Genomic DNA, 15,107 nt, shown 5'->3' on the forward strand with positions numbered 1-15,107 from the left:
CTTTTCACCAAGTATAATCTTAGCTCTAAATTTTTCATAGATGACCTTTATCTGGTTGCCCCTTTGTAATCTCTACTTTCCACATCTTCATTATCAGACAACCATGGTTCGGCTTTCTGGAGAGAGAGTATTTTACATATATAGAGAGAGTAGTTTACATTTTTTGCTATTTTCTGTAAATGGAATATGTTGTATAGTTTTAATCTAGTTTTTTTCATGTAGCATAATGTTTTTATGGCTCACCCATGTTTTAGCACATATCAATTCTAGCATGTCCATTTTTTTAAAAAATGCAACATTGTCTTTAATTCTTTGTTGATACTGCGTTTTGTCCATTCAGAAGATTTAAAAAATTTGAAAATTTTAGTTGTTTTAATTTGGGGCTGTCACAAAAATGCTTCTATCAAAATTTACATAAAAGTCTTTATATGGCCATGTGTTTTCACTTCTTTATTATAGATATGTAGGAGTAGAATTGCTGTGTTATATAAGTACATGTTTAACTTCTTGGGAAAAGACCAAATTGTTTACAAAGTGACTGTACCATTTTACATTCTGACCACCACTTGGTATTCACAATCTTCTATATTATTTGCCATTCTGGGGTATATTTAATAGTATCTTACTGTGATTTTGATTTGTAGTTCAGTAGTGATGAGTGATGTAGGGGATCTTTTTATGTGCTTACTAGACATTCCTGTATCTTCTTTGGTGAAATATCTATTCAGACATTTTGTCCATGTTAAAATTGTGCTGTCTTATCAAGTAGTAAGAATGTATGTATTTTGGATCCAAGTTCTATGTCTCTCATATATTTTACATATATTTTCTCTCAGCCTGTGGCTTTGTTTTTTTTTTTTTTTTTTTTGAGATGGAGTCTTGCTCTGCTGCCCAGGCTGGAGTGCCATGGCGTGATCTCAGCTCACTGCAACCTCTGCCTCCCAGGTTCAAGCAGTTCTCCTGCCTTAGCCTCCCAAGTAGCTGAGATTGCAAGTGCCCACTACTATGCCTGGCTAATTTTTGTATTTTTAGTAGAGATGGGGTTGCACCATGTTGGCCAGGCTGGCCTCAACTCCTGACCTCAAGTGATCCGCCCACTTCAGCCTCCCAAAGTGCTGGGATTACAGGCATGTGCTACCGTGCCCAGCCAGTCTGTGACTTCTTTTTTTTTTTTTTTTTTTGAGACGGAGTCTCGCTCTGTCACCCAAGCTGGAGTGCACTGGCCAGATCTCAGCTCACTGCAAGCTCCGCCTCCTGGGTTCACGCCATTCTCCTGCCTCAGCCTCCCGAGTAGCTGGGACTACAGGTGCCCGCCACCTCGCCCGGCTAGTTTTTTGTATTTTTTAGTAGAGACGGGGTTTCACTGTGTTAGCCAGGATGGTCTCGATCTCCTGACCTTGTGATCCGCCTGACTCGGCCTCCCAAAGTGCTGGGATTACAGTCTTGAGCCACCGCGCCCGGCCTGTGACTTCTTAATAGTGTCTTTTGAAGCATAAAACTTTAATATTGATGATATATAATTTAAGGTTTATTTTTGAGAATAGAACTTTTGGTGTCATAGCGAAGAAATCTTTGACTAAACCAACCTCACGATTATTTAATCTTACAGCTTTTTCTAGAATTTTAAAAATTTAGTTCTTACATTTTGTTCTGTGATCCATTGTGAGTTAATTTTTTGTTTTGTTTGTATATATATATATTTGCATATGGATATTTGCATATTCATTTTACCCAGCACAGTTTATTGAAACAGCTGTTTTTTTTTGCCCATTGAATTGCCTTGGTACCTTTATTCAAAATCAGTTCATCATAAATGTGTGTGTTTGTTTTCTGGACCGTTTGTTCTGTCTCATTTAAATATTTTTCTATCTTGGTACCAATCCTGACTATCTTTATTATAGCTTTATTGTAACTTCAAATCCAGTAAGTCTCACAACTTTGTTCATTTTTATAATGGCTTTGGCTATTTTAGGTTTTTGTATATTTATATACATTTAAGGATCTGCTTGTCAGTGTATACCGTAAAGCCTGTCGGGGTTTTGATAGGAAATGATTTGAATCTGTAGATTAACCTGGGGAGAACTGCAGTCTTCACTGTATTGTGTCTCCAGCCATGATTTGAATCTGTAGTTAACTTGGGGAGAACTGCAGCCTTCACTGTATTGTGTCTCCAGCCATGATTTGAATCTGTAGTTAACTTGGGGAGAACTGCAGCCTTCACTGTATTGTGTCTCCAGCCATGATTTGAATCTGTAGTTAGTTTGGGGAGAACTGCAATCTTCATTGTATTGTGTCTCCAGCCATGATTTGAACCTGTAGATTAACTTGGGGAGAACTGCAGCCTTCACTGTATTGTGTCTCCAGCCATGATTTGAGTCTGTAGTTAGTTTGGGGAGAACTGCAGCCTTCACTGTATTGTGTCTCCAGCCATGATTTGAATCTGTAGATTAACTTGGGGAGAACTGCAGCCTTCACTGTATTGTGTCTCCAGCCATGATTTGAATCTGTAGTTAGTTTGGGGAGAACTGCAATCTTCATTGTATTGTGTCTCCAGCCATGATTTGAACCTGTAGATTAACCTGGGGAGAACTGCAGCCTTCACTGTATTGTGTCTCCAGCCATGATTTGAGTCTGTAGTTAGTTTGGGGAGAACTGCAGCCTTCACTGTATTGTGTCTGCAGCCATGATTTGAATCTGTAGTTAACTTGGGGAGAACTGCAGCCTTCACTGTATTGTGTCTCCAGCCATGATTTGAATCTGTAGATTAACCTGGGGAGAACTGCAGCCTTCACTGTGTTGTGTCTGCAGCCATGATTTGAACCTGTAGATTAACTTGGGGAGAACTGCAGCCTTCACTGTATTGTGTCTCCAGCCATGATTGAACCTGTAGATTAACCTGGGGAGAACTGCAGCCTTCACTGTATTGTGTCTCCAGCCATGATTTGAGTCTGTAGTTAGTTTGGGGAGAACTGCAGCCTTCACTGTATTGTGTCTGCAGCCATGATTTGAATCTGTAGTTAACTTGGGGAGAACTGCAGCCTTCACTGTATTGTGTCTCCAGCCATGATTTGAATCTGTAGTTAACTTGGGGAGAACTGCAGCCTTCACTGTGTTGTGTCTGCAGCCATGATTTGAACCTGTAGATTAACTTGGGGAGAACTGCAGCCTTCACTGTATTGTGTCTCCAGCCATGATTTGAACCTGTAGATTAACTTGGGGAGAACTGCAGCCTTCACTGTATTGTGTCTCCAGCCATGATTTGAATCTGTAGTTAACTTGGGGAGAACTGCAGCCTTCACTGTATTGTGTCTCCAGCCATGATTTGAACCTGTAGATTAACTTGGGGAGAACTGCAGCCTTCACCGTGTTGTGTCTCCAGCCATGATTTGAACCTGTAGATTAACTTGGGGAGAACTGCAGCCTTCACCGTATTGTGTCTCCAGCCTGTGAACATGGGTTGCTTCGCATATATTTATCTTTTCTTTCAGTGATATTTTGTATTTTTCAGTGTATAAGTCTTATACTTTTGTTAAATCATTTCCAAATATTTTATTCTTAATAGGATTATGAATGGAATTATATTTTAATTTCATTTTCATTGTATTCATTGCTAGTATATAGAAATACAGTTGGTTTTTGCATATTGATCTTATATGCTGTGACCTTGATATAATCTTTTGTTAGATCTAGTAGTTTATATTTGTAGATTCCTTAAAATTTTCTATTTACAGGATCAGTCTACTATGATAAACATAGTTTCATTTCTTTTTTTCCAGTCTATATGCCTTTACTGTATTTTCTTGCCTTATTATACTGGCGAGAGTCTCCGGTATGGTGTTCATTGGAAGTGGTGAGAGTGGACCACCTTTGCTTGTTCCTGAAGCATATGGCAATCCCACAGATCCATCAAGAATATAGCAAAAATCAGCCAGGTACAATGGCTCATGCCTGTAATACCAGTGGTTTGAGAGGCCAAGGCCAGAGGATCACTTGAGGCCAGGAGTTTGAGATCTTCTTGTCAACACAGGGAGACCCTTGTCTCTACAAAAAAATGTGTGGTGGTGTACAACTGTAGTCCTCGCTACTCAAGAGGCTGAGGCAAGAGGATAGCTTGAGCCCAGGAGTTTAATGCTACAGTGAGCCATGATCATGCCACTTCACTCCAACTCGGCAACAGAATGAGACCCTATCGCTAAAAAAAAAAAAAACAACAAAAATAACATTTACAAAATCAACAAAGGAATTAAAATGGGACACTAAACAAAAATATTTGACAGAAATGATGGTAGTATAGGAAGAACAGAGGAACAAAACAGATGAGACATTTAAAAAATAGGAAAATGGTAGACATGATCCAGACAAATTAGTAATTTCATTACATGTGTATAGTCTAAATATTCCAATCAAAAGAGATTATCAGGTTCTTTGACAATTCAAAATCCTGTTATATGCTGTCTACAGGAAACACACTTCAGCTGTAAAAGCACAAATAAGTTGAAAAGGATTGAGAGATATACCAGGCAAACTGTATTCATGAGAGAACTAGAGCCTGAGTCAAAATAGATTTTAAGACAAGAAATATTACTAGAGACCAGGAGCAAAATTTCGTAGTGTTAAAAGGATTAATACATTAGAAATACATAGCAATTTTTGTTGTATATTTAACAGCAGAGCTTCAAAATATATGAAGTAAAAACTGACAGAATTGAAAGGATTAGTAGGAGTTCAACAATTACAGTTTGTGATTTCAAAAGTCTTTCAATAATGGAACCACTAGACTGAAAATTAGTAAAGGTAGAGCTTGAAGAGTATTACCAACCACTTTGATCTGATATATAATCTTTTTTTCAAGATTTATGGGCCATTCTCCAGATAGGGCATATAATCTAGGAACATAACACAAATTCAATACATTGAAAAGAATGAAATCATCTGAAGTTTGTCCACTGACTACGGTGGAATTCCATTATAAATCAATATCAGAAAGAAATATGAGAATTTAGATAACATATTTATAAATGGACCAAGGACGACTTCATAAGAGAAATCAGAAGAAAATATTTTGAACTCAGTGGAAGTGAACCCACATCAAAATTTATGGGACGCAGCTAAAGCAGTACTTTCAGGGAAATTTAGATCATGTTTATGAGAAAAAAATGGTTTTGATGCAGTCATCTTAAGTTTCCATCTTATGAGTGAAAAGAACAGAATATACTCAAAAGCAAGCTCAAGAAAGGTTCCAGTGGAAATCAGTGAAATAAACACAAGAAAAATAATAGAGAAACATCATTGAAACACAAAGTTGGTTCTTTCAAAAGGTTAACAAAAGTTAATAAACTTTGAGTTAGACTGACCATGAAAAAAAAAAATGCGAATTTCCAAAATCAGGCATAAAAGAGGGGACGTTACCATCCTAAAGAAAAATATTACAAAGGGTTTTTGTGTGTGTGTGTGTGTGTGTGTGTGTGTGTGTGTGTGTAGAGACAGAGCTTTGCTTTTGTCACCCAGGCTGGAGTGCAATAGCATGATCTTGGCTCACTGCAACGTCCGCCTCCTGGGTTCAAGTGATTCTCCTGCCTCAGCCTCCTGAGTAGCTGAGATTACAGGTGCATACCACCACGCCCAGATAATTTTTGTATTTTTAGTAAAGACGGGATTTCACCGTGTTGGCCAGGCTGGTCTCGAACTCCTGACCTCAGGTGATCCACTTCGCCCAGCCTACAAAGGAAATTTATGATCAACTTGCTATTAATAACTTGGGCAAATCTTGCGAAGACATACATAGCAAAAAAAGGCTCAAAAAAAAAAAAAGAAACTTGAGTACAGAGAGCAGTGTAGACCCAGATAACTGTACAGCTGAATGTTTTCAAACATAAGAAGCATTATTACTTACATTCCAAAAGAGTTTGTATTAGGGTAAGGGTAGAGAAAATGCTTTCAGCTAATTTCTATGAGTCCAGTGTTACTGCTGCCAGTAGTAAGCAAAGATCACAAGAAAAGAAAATTCCAGATTATTATTCCTCATGAATATACATGCAGAAATTGTTACCAAATAACAGGAAATGGAATCCTGGTTTATATTTAAAGTATTTTATACCATGACCAAGTTGGGATTATCCCAGAAATGGAAGGTTGGTTTGGCATTTGTAAGTCAGTTCATATGATATACTTTATTAATAAAATAATAGGCAAAAACCACATGATCCTTTCAGTAAATGCAGAAAAACTGCATCTGGGAAAAATCAAACTCATTCAGGATAAAGTCTTTGAACAAACTAGACATACAGAAGGGAACTTTCTGATATAGGGCATGTACAAAAATTTTATTGTTATTATATTTTAGTTTTAATTTTTGAATTTGTGTCTGATCCTTTTTTTTTTTTTCTTCTTTTTTGAGACAGAGTCTCATTCTGTCACCCAGGCAGGAGGGCAGTGGCATGCTCATGACTCACTGCAGCCTGGACCTCACAGGTACAAGTGATTCTCCTGCCTCATCCTCCCGAGTAACTGGGACTTCAGGCATGTGCCATCATGTTGGCTGATTTTTTTGTTTTTTGTAGAGACGAGGTTTTGCCATGTTGGCCAGACTGGTCTCGAACTCCTGAGCTCAAGCTATCTGCTAGCCACTGCCTCCCAAAGTGCTGGGATTACAGACGTGAGCCACTATGCCCGACTCTGATCCACTTATAATTAATTTTTGTTTATGGTGTTATATTAAGAGCTCCATCCCTCACTGCGTTTGTTTCTTATGTATTGGTATCTGGTTGTTCCCCACAATTTATAGGGAAAATTATCTTTTCCCATTGAATTCCTTTGGTACTTTTGCCAAAAATCAGTTGAACATGTATGTTTGGGTCTCCTTTTCTCTCTATCCTGTTTTATTGATCTATAAGTTGATCAAATACCACATTGGGTATTCTAGCTTCAATAGTGTGTCAAAAGCTGATATTATAAATATTTCAACTTTGTTCTTATTTTCCAAAGTAGTTTTAGCTATTTTAGACTCTTTACATTTCCATGTAAATTTTAGGGTCATTATGTCAGTCCTCCAAGACGACTTTCTGGGATTTTTAGTGTGATTGTATTGAATTTGTAGAACACTTTGGAGAGAATTGCCATTTTAATGCATAAACAAGATATATCTCTTTTTAGTCAGGTCTTCTTCAATTTTTCTCAGCACTGTTTCATAGTTTTTAAATTTGTAGCTTTGTAGAAGTCTTGTATGTATTTTGATAAATGTATCATTTTTATTCTATTTTTAATGGAGTCAAAAGATTTTATTTTCTGATTGTTGCTAATATACAGTGAAACAATTGATTTTTGGATATTGTGCTTGTATTCTTCAATCTTGCTAAATTAATATATTTCTGAAACTTTTTTATAGGATTCACTTTATATACAGTGAAGTCACTTTATATAAACAGTAGTTCTAGGAACTCAAATAGTTGAGAGTTTTTCTTTATATTAGTGCCCCCCAGCTAATAAATTCAGAAAGAATGATCAAAATATAAAATACGTATTTTAATAGCTCTAATAACGCTTTCAATCTACATACTGATAAAAAAATGCTGAAACTAATAGATGGAAAATTGAGAGGAAACTTTATAAACGGTGGATCAAGTTGACACTGTCTGAAGCTACTCACCAATTTTAACATTACTGGTAAATGGAACAAACAGACCTTATGTGTCTGCATATGTGATTTGAGAGAATATTGCATTAGGTCTTTTTTATATCTCTCTGTTGTGGTCGTATTTATCGTTACTTTCTTTAACATATGAAACATACATAGAAATAGCTGTTATAATATTGTCTGTTGATTTCCATACTTCTGATAGTTCTGGGTCTGTTTTTATTGATTGATTTTTCTCTTGGTTGTGGATTATATTTTCCTGTTTCTTTGCATGCCTGGTTTTTTGTTGTTGCTTGTTTCTTTATTGATGTCATTGTGAATTTTATGTCACTGGGTTCCAGCTTTTGCATCTCTTTAGGTAGTATTGGGTTTTGTTCTAACATATAGTCTAGCTAATTGGAATCTATTTGATTATTTTTAGCTTTATCTTTTAAATGTGTTCGCACAAGTTCAGCACTTTAGTGTGGGACTAATTTATTTTGTTACTAAGGAAATACATTCCTGAGGACCCTACCTAGAACCACATGTATTATGTCGTATTTCCTCTGTGACTCTTAGGTTTGTTCTCACGTATCCACAGTACTCACTCATAGACTCAAGAGGACCTTTCTTCAAAGCATATATGCACACAAACGCTCCTGCATACTGTTAGCCACAATCTTGTTCTCTCTCTCCCCCTTTCTCTTTGCTGCTCCCTCTTTTCAGGAACACTGCCTTGCAAATTCTAAGCATCTTTCCCCTGTCATCCACACCCCAAAACGCTTAGCTTTTCAACTCGCCAAAATTGTCAGGCTGTGTTAGGCTTCTCTATTCTTGCATTGTAGCCTAGAGCTTGCCTGTAGGTGGTAAAATGGTGTATTGCAAGAGTCATCTTAGTTTTTTGTTTCCTCCCTCAGGAATTACAGCCCTGCCCTGCCTTCTTTTTGGTGTCTTGAAATTGTTGTTTTATGTATTTTGTTTTGTTTTCTGTTTTTGTCCTCAGGTGGGAGAGTAAACCCAGTCCCTGTTACTCCATCTTGCATGAAAGCAAACTTTTACAGATTTGCTTTTTTAAATGTATTAGGTGATACAAGAATTTGGGGAAACAAAAGATAAAGATCTTCTGCTTAAGAAAATACAAGTGAGGTCTGGTGCAGTGGCTCATGCCTGTAGTCCTAGCACTTTGTGAGGCCAAGGTGGGTGGATTGCTTGAGCCTAGGAGTTCAAGACCAGTATAGTGAAAATGACAAAACCCCTGACTCTACAAAAAATTTTAAAAATTTGCCAGGCATGGTAGTGCATGCCTGTAGTCCCAGCTACTTGGGCCTGATATGGTAAGATCACCTGAGCCCAGGGATGTCGAGGCTACAGTGAGCCGTGATTGCACCACTGCACTGCAGCCTGGGTGATCACAGAATGAGACGCTGTCTCAAAAAACATAAGTGGTTTTTTGGTTATGTTCAAAAGTTACTTTGTTTGGATTTTGATTAGAATTTTGTTATTAACTATTATTTGTATAGAACCTTATACTTTGGGAAATTGACATTTTTAAATATTTAGCCTTCCCATAAAAGTAAATGCTATGTTACTTTAAGCTTTGTTTCTAGCCCATCAGTGAAGTTGTATAATTTTCTTTATAAATGGTTTATTTATTTATTAGATTTTTCTTGGTATTTTCTTTTGTTTGAATAATTAATTTTTTTTTTCTGTTTGGTTATTTTGGAGTAATATTTGTGTATTTTATTTATTAACTGACACTGGCACTAAATTTTCATATTTAGTGAAATGAAATTTCATAATTTCATAAATTTTCATATAATGATCTTTTTGGTTGCTTTATCATTATTTTAAGTGCACTCTATATTTCATATGTAAGTCATTTGTGTCTTGGTATAGTTGACAGGGTTTTTTTTTATTCTCCATTAAAAAAAATTCAGGTTATCTTTTAAAATGAAAATGTATCTTTTTCTCTGTGATTGCTTTCTTTTTTGATATGCTGAGAAATCTTTCTCAGACCAAGAATATAAAAAACATTTTATTTTAGTACTGATCCAGCTTTAGGTTTTTCCAAAGAGCTGTGGCTCTAACACTTTCTTTTAAAAAGTCATCTTTGTATCTAACTACATTTCTTTATATATAGTTGGCACTTTATATCCATGGGTTTCACATTCGTTAATTCAAGCAACTGCTGATCCTGGGGAAAAAAAAAAGATGAATGATTGCATCTCTACTAAGCATATATTGACTTGTTTTGTTATTATTCCCTAAGCAATAAAGTATAAATAGTTGTTATGTAGCATTTCCCCTGTATTAGGTATTATTAAAAATCTCAAGTTGATTTAAAGCATATGGGAGGATGTACATAGGTTATATGCAAATGCTACATCATTTTATGTTAGGCGCTTGAGCATTGGTAGATTTTTGTATCCTTGGAGATTCTGGAACCAATCCCAGTTGGATACCAAGAGACTACTCAAGTGTGAATATCTTTTAAGGTTTTTTTTATTTTTAATATCTGTTGTCTTAATACTGCTCCCAAAAGATTATAATAATTTACTTTTATAAAACATTGCCTAATCAGATTATCACTTTTATTAGATTTTTATTAAGTGTATTTTTTTCCTTTGTTCAACATATATTGACAGATGTTAAAAATTTGAGATTAGATCGGTATCTTTTATAACTAATTTTAGGGACTAGTTAAAGGCAGAAGTTTAAAAAGAATTTTCGTGTAACATTATATTGAGATCTGTTATGTCTGGGAAATTGAGAAAGTTTTCTTTTTTTTTTCCTTTCTTTTTTAGAAAATCTTAATATAAGTGACAGGATCAGAATTTCTTGGCTAACATCTCAGGGCTTTTTTTGTTGCTTTTTTTCCTATATTGATATATTTTATTAATAACCTTTGCTAAAGAAATTGTTTTTCTGTTTTTATAGTTTTGGTAAGCAGTTTGGAGGAAAAAGAGGATGTGATTGTCTTGTATTAGAGCCTTCAGAAATGATTGTGGTAAGAACTTTAAAGAATGCTGAATTGTTTTTGATATGCTTCAGTTTTAACTTTAAATGTAGTAGGCTTTAAACGCTTAAGGAGGTTTTATTACTATGACCTTTTAGAGATTTTATCAAGTAGCGTCAGAACCATCTACCAAGTTTATCTGTTTCTGTCTATTCAGACTTTTTTTGATCCTCAAGCGAGTGTGAAACATAATACACTTATATATAATTTGCAGATTTGGTGTTTTTTTACCCCTTCTACCAGAAAACTAAAAATTTTTAAAAGGGGGCCATGAGCTTTCAAGTGACTTTTTTTTGTTTTTTTGTTTGAGACAGTGTTTTATTCTTGGTGCCCAGGCTGGAGTGCAGTGGTGCAATCTTGGCTCACTGCAACCTCTACCTCCCGGATGTGAGCAATTTTCCTGCCTTAGCCTCCTGAGTATCTGGGATTACAGGCACCTGGCACCATGCCCAGCTAGTTTTTGTATTTTTTAGTAGAGATGGGGATTTCACCATGTTGGCCAGGCTGGTCTCGAACTCCTGACCTCAGTTGATGCACCTCCTCGGCCTCGCAAAGTGCTGAGATTACAGGCGTGAGCCACCGCGGCCAGCCTCAAGTGATTTCTTCTTTCCCATTCAGTTTCACTTTTTCAATAAACTTTGAATTCTGTAGTCTGTTCCTGAGACTAGAGAGAATGAAGTAGAGAAAAGTAAAAAGACAGATGATTAGATCCAAGTAAGAAATGGTCTTAGTGTTTTCACTTTTTAATTATTTTGAGATAAGCTTTTATTTAAGGGTGTATTTAAGGAATAATTCTGTATTTTTTCTTAAAAGAGCTAAGTAGTTGATCTAACTTTAGAATATGGTTTTTGTTTGGTTGGTTTTTGTTTTGTTTTTTAAGTATTAGAAGAATCAAGAACACAGCTTGCTTTTACCTTGTTCTAAGATGACCTTACTAGAAAATAGCATATACTGAGTGGACTTATTGTCCTACTAGGATCTCATGTAGATGACCATGTCATCTGATTAGATTTGAACTGTCGAGAAGAGAAATTGAATTCTTAATGAAGCATTTTAGTGTAAGGGCTTAAAACTAAACTACTTTTCCATTTCGTGGTGCTATAGTCAGATATCTTCAAATATTATGTTTTCTCTTTCCTAAACTGGATCGTCTATATAACCATGAACTCACTATCCCTAATTTTACGTGAGCAACTGGATTTTAAGCTCTTACAGGGCAAAGATTATGTCTTATTGTATCTCCCAGAGTATTGCAGAGTGCTGCCTGCAAAGTAAGTATTCAGTAAATGTTTCTTGAATTCAAGTTTGTTCAAGGATGACTCGAGTATGTATTGTTTCAAATTTGTTTTCTTTAAGCACTGAATATATGGGATTCCTATTAGAGCCTCAGAATTCTTTCTTTTAAATGTATGTATTGAGGAACATGGCAAGGAAACTGCCCAGGCAGTATTGATTTTTCTCACTTTTTAGTCGTATTTTGTATTTCTCATACTGTATGCAAAAGAAATACTGCTTTTACTTCAGTGTTATACACCCTGTTTTAGTGCTTATTTTACATACTTTATGTAATATTTTCATATGAGGAGGAAGAAAAGGAGAAGTCATAGGCATAGCTATAAATGACATTGTTGATGCAATTGATGAATTCAAAATATGGACTGCAGATTGGATAATATCAAATTCCCTGAGTTTGATAACCATATTGTGGTTCTGTAAGACAAAGTCCTTATTGTTATCAAATACATGTTGACGTATTTTGGGTTCAAGAAGCATTGTATCTCCAATTTATTCTTCAGTATTTCAGAAAAACAAGTATATAAAATAAAAAGTTACATCAAGTACATATATTTATGGCTGGTAGCTTTTAAATTCCAAAATTTTAATTTATTGATTGGTATAATTTTAAATGCTTTATGAGTTATAGGAGAAAACAATCCAAAATAGATGAAATTTTTCAGAATTGTTAAAAATGGTCAAATGGTTTTGTCTGTTTGTACAGATTTGAATAACTCCACTGGTGATTGGAAATGTCTGTTACTGAACACATTCTTGATCACCTAATAAGTTAGTCATCTTAATCTGACACATTATAAAGTAATCTCCTTGTTTTAACTTCTTCTTTTTTTTTTTTTTTTTTAAAGAAACAGAGCCTTGCCCAGAGTGGAGTGCAGTGGTGCATTAGCTCACTGCAGCCTTGAACTCCTGGGCTCAAATGAGCCTCTCTCCTCAGCCTCTCAAGTAGCTGGGACTACAGATGCATCCCCCCATACCAGCTAATTATTTGTTGTTATTGTTGTTGTTGTTGTAGAGACAGCCTTGCTATGTTTCACAGGCTGTTTCACAGGCTGATCTCAAACTCTTGACCTCAAGTAGTCCTCCCACCTCAACCTCCCCAAGTGTTGGACTTATAGGTGTGAGCCACCATGCCTGGCCCAAAGTATACTTTTAGGCAAGAAGCGTTATTTAATGTAAGAATGGTACTGTATAGTGATAAAAGGTTAATTGTATCAAGGTTACACAATCCTGAAGCTTTACATGCCTTCAAAATATATAAAACAAAAAATTGTCCTTAGTAAAATCTGAACTAGACAAACTCACAATCACAGTGGGAGATTTTTATTTTTAGGTTTTTTTTGTGATGAAGTTTTGGTCTGTCGTCTAAGCTAGAGTGCAGTGGCACAATCTCAGCTCACTGCAACCTCTGCCTCCCAGGCTTAAGTGATTCTCCTGCCTCAGCCTCCCAAGTGTGCCCCACCACACCCAGCTAATTTTGTATTTTTAGTAGAGACAGTGTTTCGCCGTGTTGGCCAGGCTGGTTTTGAACTCCTGACCTGAGGTAATCCTCTTGCCTCGGCCTCCCAAAGTGCTGGGATTACAGGCGTGAGCCACTGTGCCTGACCAAGAGATTTTAATATACCTCCGAAGTAACTGACAAAACCACCACCACGAATCAGTAAGGATATTGAGGATTTGAACCTTATCATGTACACATTTTACCTAAGAGACATACAGGGAACACTACACCTGTCAACAACAGAGTGTGCCTACTTTTCAAGTGTGCTTGGAATGTTTTTTAAATTTGACCATATACTGGGACATGAAGCAAGTCTCAAAATTTCAGTATTTGAAATTTTATAGTTTCTGACCACCATGAAATTAATTTAAAAACCAATTATAAAAACACAGCTAAAAAAAAATACAAATTCTGAAATTCAGGCATATGCTTTAAATTGCTTGTAAAAGAAGAATTACTTAGAAAATTAGAAAATATTTTAAATGAATAAATATGACCTATTAAAATGTGTAGAATTCAGTGTAAGCCTTTCTTGTTGTGAAATTTAAGCCCTAGTAGTATAAGAGCAAAGGCTGACAGTAAAGTGTTCATGTCAGGAAATTAAAAGAGCAGCATATGAATAGAAATCACAAGCCAAGAAATAATAAAGATCAATATAAAAATAAATATCAATGGCATAAAAGCAAACTTAGGATAGTGAGGATTGACAAAGGACAAGGTTGAGTCTCAGAAAAGACTAAGGAAATTGATAAACCCCTGTCAAAGATAATCAAAAATAAAACATGCCATACGATCAGTATCAGGAATGAAAAAGGATTGACTACTATGATCCAGCAAACATTTTTAAAATGCTAATAAGGGAGATGGTATGGAAAGCTTAAAGCTAGTAAGTTTGAAGTTTTAGTCAAATTCCTTTAAAAAAAAAATCACCAAACTAGCACATACACACACAAATAGAAGATCTGCAGAGAAAGTGAATCTGTAATTACAAACATTTTCATTTAGAAATTCAGACCCATGTGGCTTCCCTGGTAAATTTTTCCAAACATTTAAAGAAGAAATAATACTTAGCATCTAACAGGAAATAGAAAAAGATTAACTTCTTTGCCTTATTTTAGGAGCCTATTATAATGTTTATAACAGCCTAACAAGGGCATTATACAAAAGCAGTATTATAGGTTAGTATTTTTAAATAAAAATAAATGTAAAAATCTAAATATTTTAGGTAGTTGAATCTCAGTGTACATACAAAGGATAAAACAACATGACTACATTGAATTTAGTTCCAGAATCGCAAGTTGATTTAGCATTTGAAAATATGTGTGATTCACTACACTGATATAATTAGAGAAAAAAAATCGGGTAATAATTTCTGTAGATGCAGAAAAAGCTCTTGATAATCAAAACCCATTCATGATTTTAAAAGCTTTTAGCAAGCTAGGAAGAGAATGAAACTTTTATAACGTAATTGTTACCTGCAGAAACCCTATGATAAACATTGAAAACTTTCTCCCAACATTTGGGATTATATAAAGAAAGCTCACCATACCAAAACTATTGGCTAGGAGATGCATTTAGGCAGGGGAAGAAAGAGATTGGAAAAAAATGTAAAACTGTGATTTACAGAAGACATAATTTGTATGTAGAAAACCCCAAATAACCTAAGTGTGAACTTTTGAAATTTA

General features: G+C 35.5%; 1 protein-coding gene across 7 annotated transcripts in view; it reads left to right on the plus strand.

Annotated features, from left to right (window-relative positions):
* The window catches only part of RAPGEF6 (Rap guanine nucleotide exchange factor 6), a 224,999-nt gene that overhangs the window by 74,537 nt on the left and 135,355 nt on the right, over positions 1–15,107 (plus strand). For 6 of the 7 annotated variants that reach the window (XM_033181331.1, XM_033181325.1, XM_033181326.1 and 3 more), the window contains exon 5: positions 10,550–10,619. The exons of the other annotated variant lie outside the window; for it this stretch is intronic. In XM_033181331.1, the coding sequence (XP_033037222.1) occupies positions 10,550–10,619 (70 nt within the window). The remainder of the gene's footprint in view (positions 1–10,549; positions 10,620–15,107) is intronic. 7 annotated transcript variants of the gene reach the window in all.

Source organism: Trachypithecus francoisi, unplaced genomic scaffold (genome assembly GCF_009764315.1).
Source record: "Trachypithecus francoisi isolate TF-2019V2 unplaced genomic scaffold, Tfra_2.0 Lachesis_group2, whole genome shotgun sequence".
Classification (NCBI taxonomy): domain Eukaryota; kingdom Metazoa; phylum Chordata; class Mammalia; order Primates; family Cercopithecidae; genus Trachypithecus; species Trachypithecus francoisi.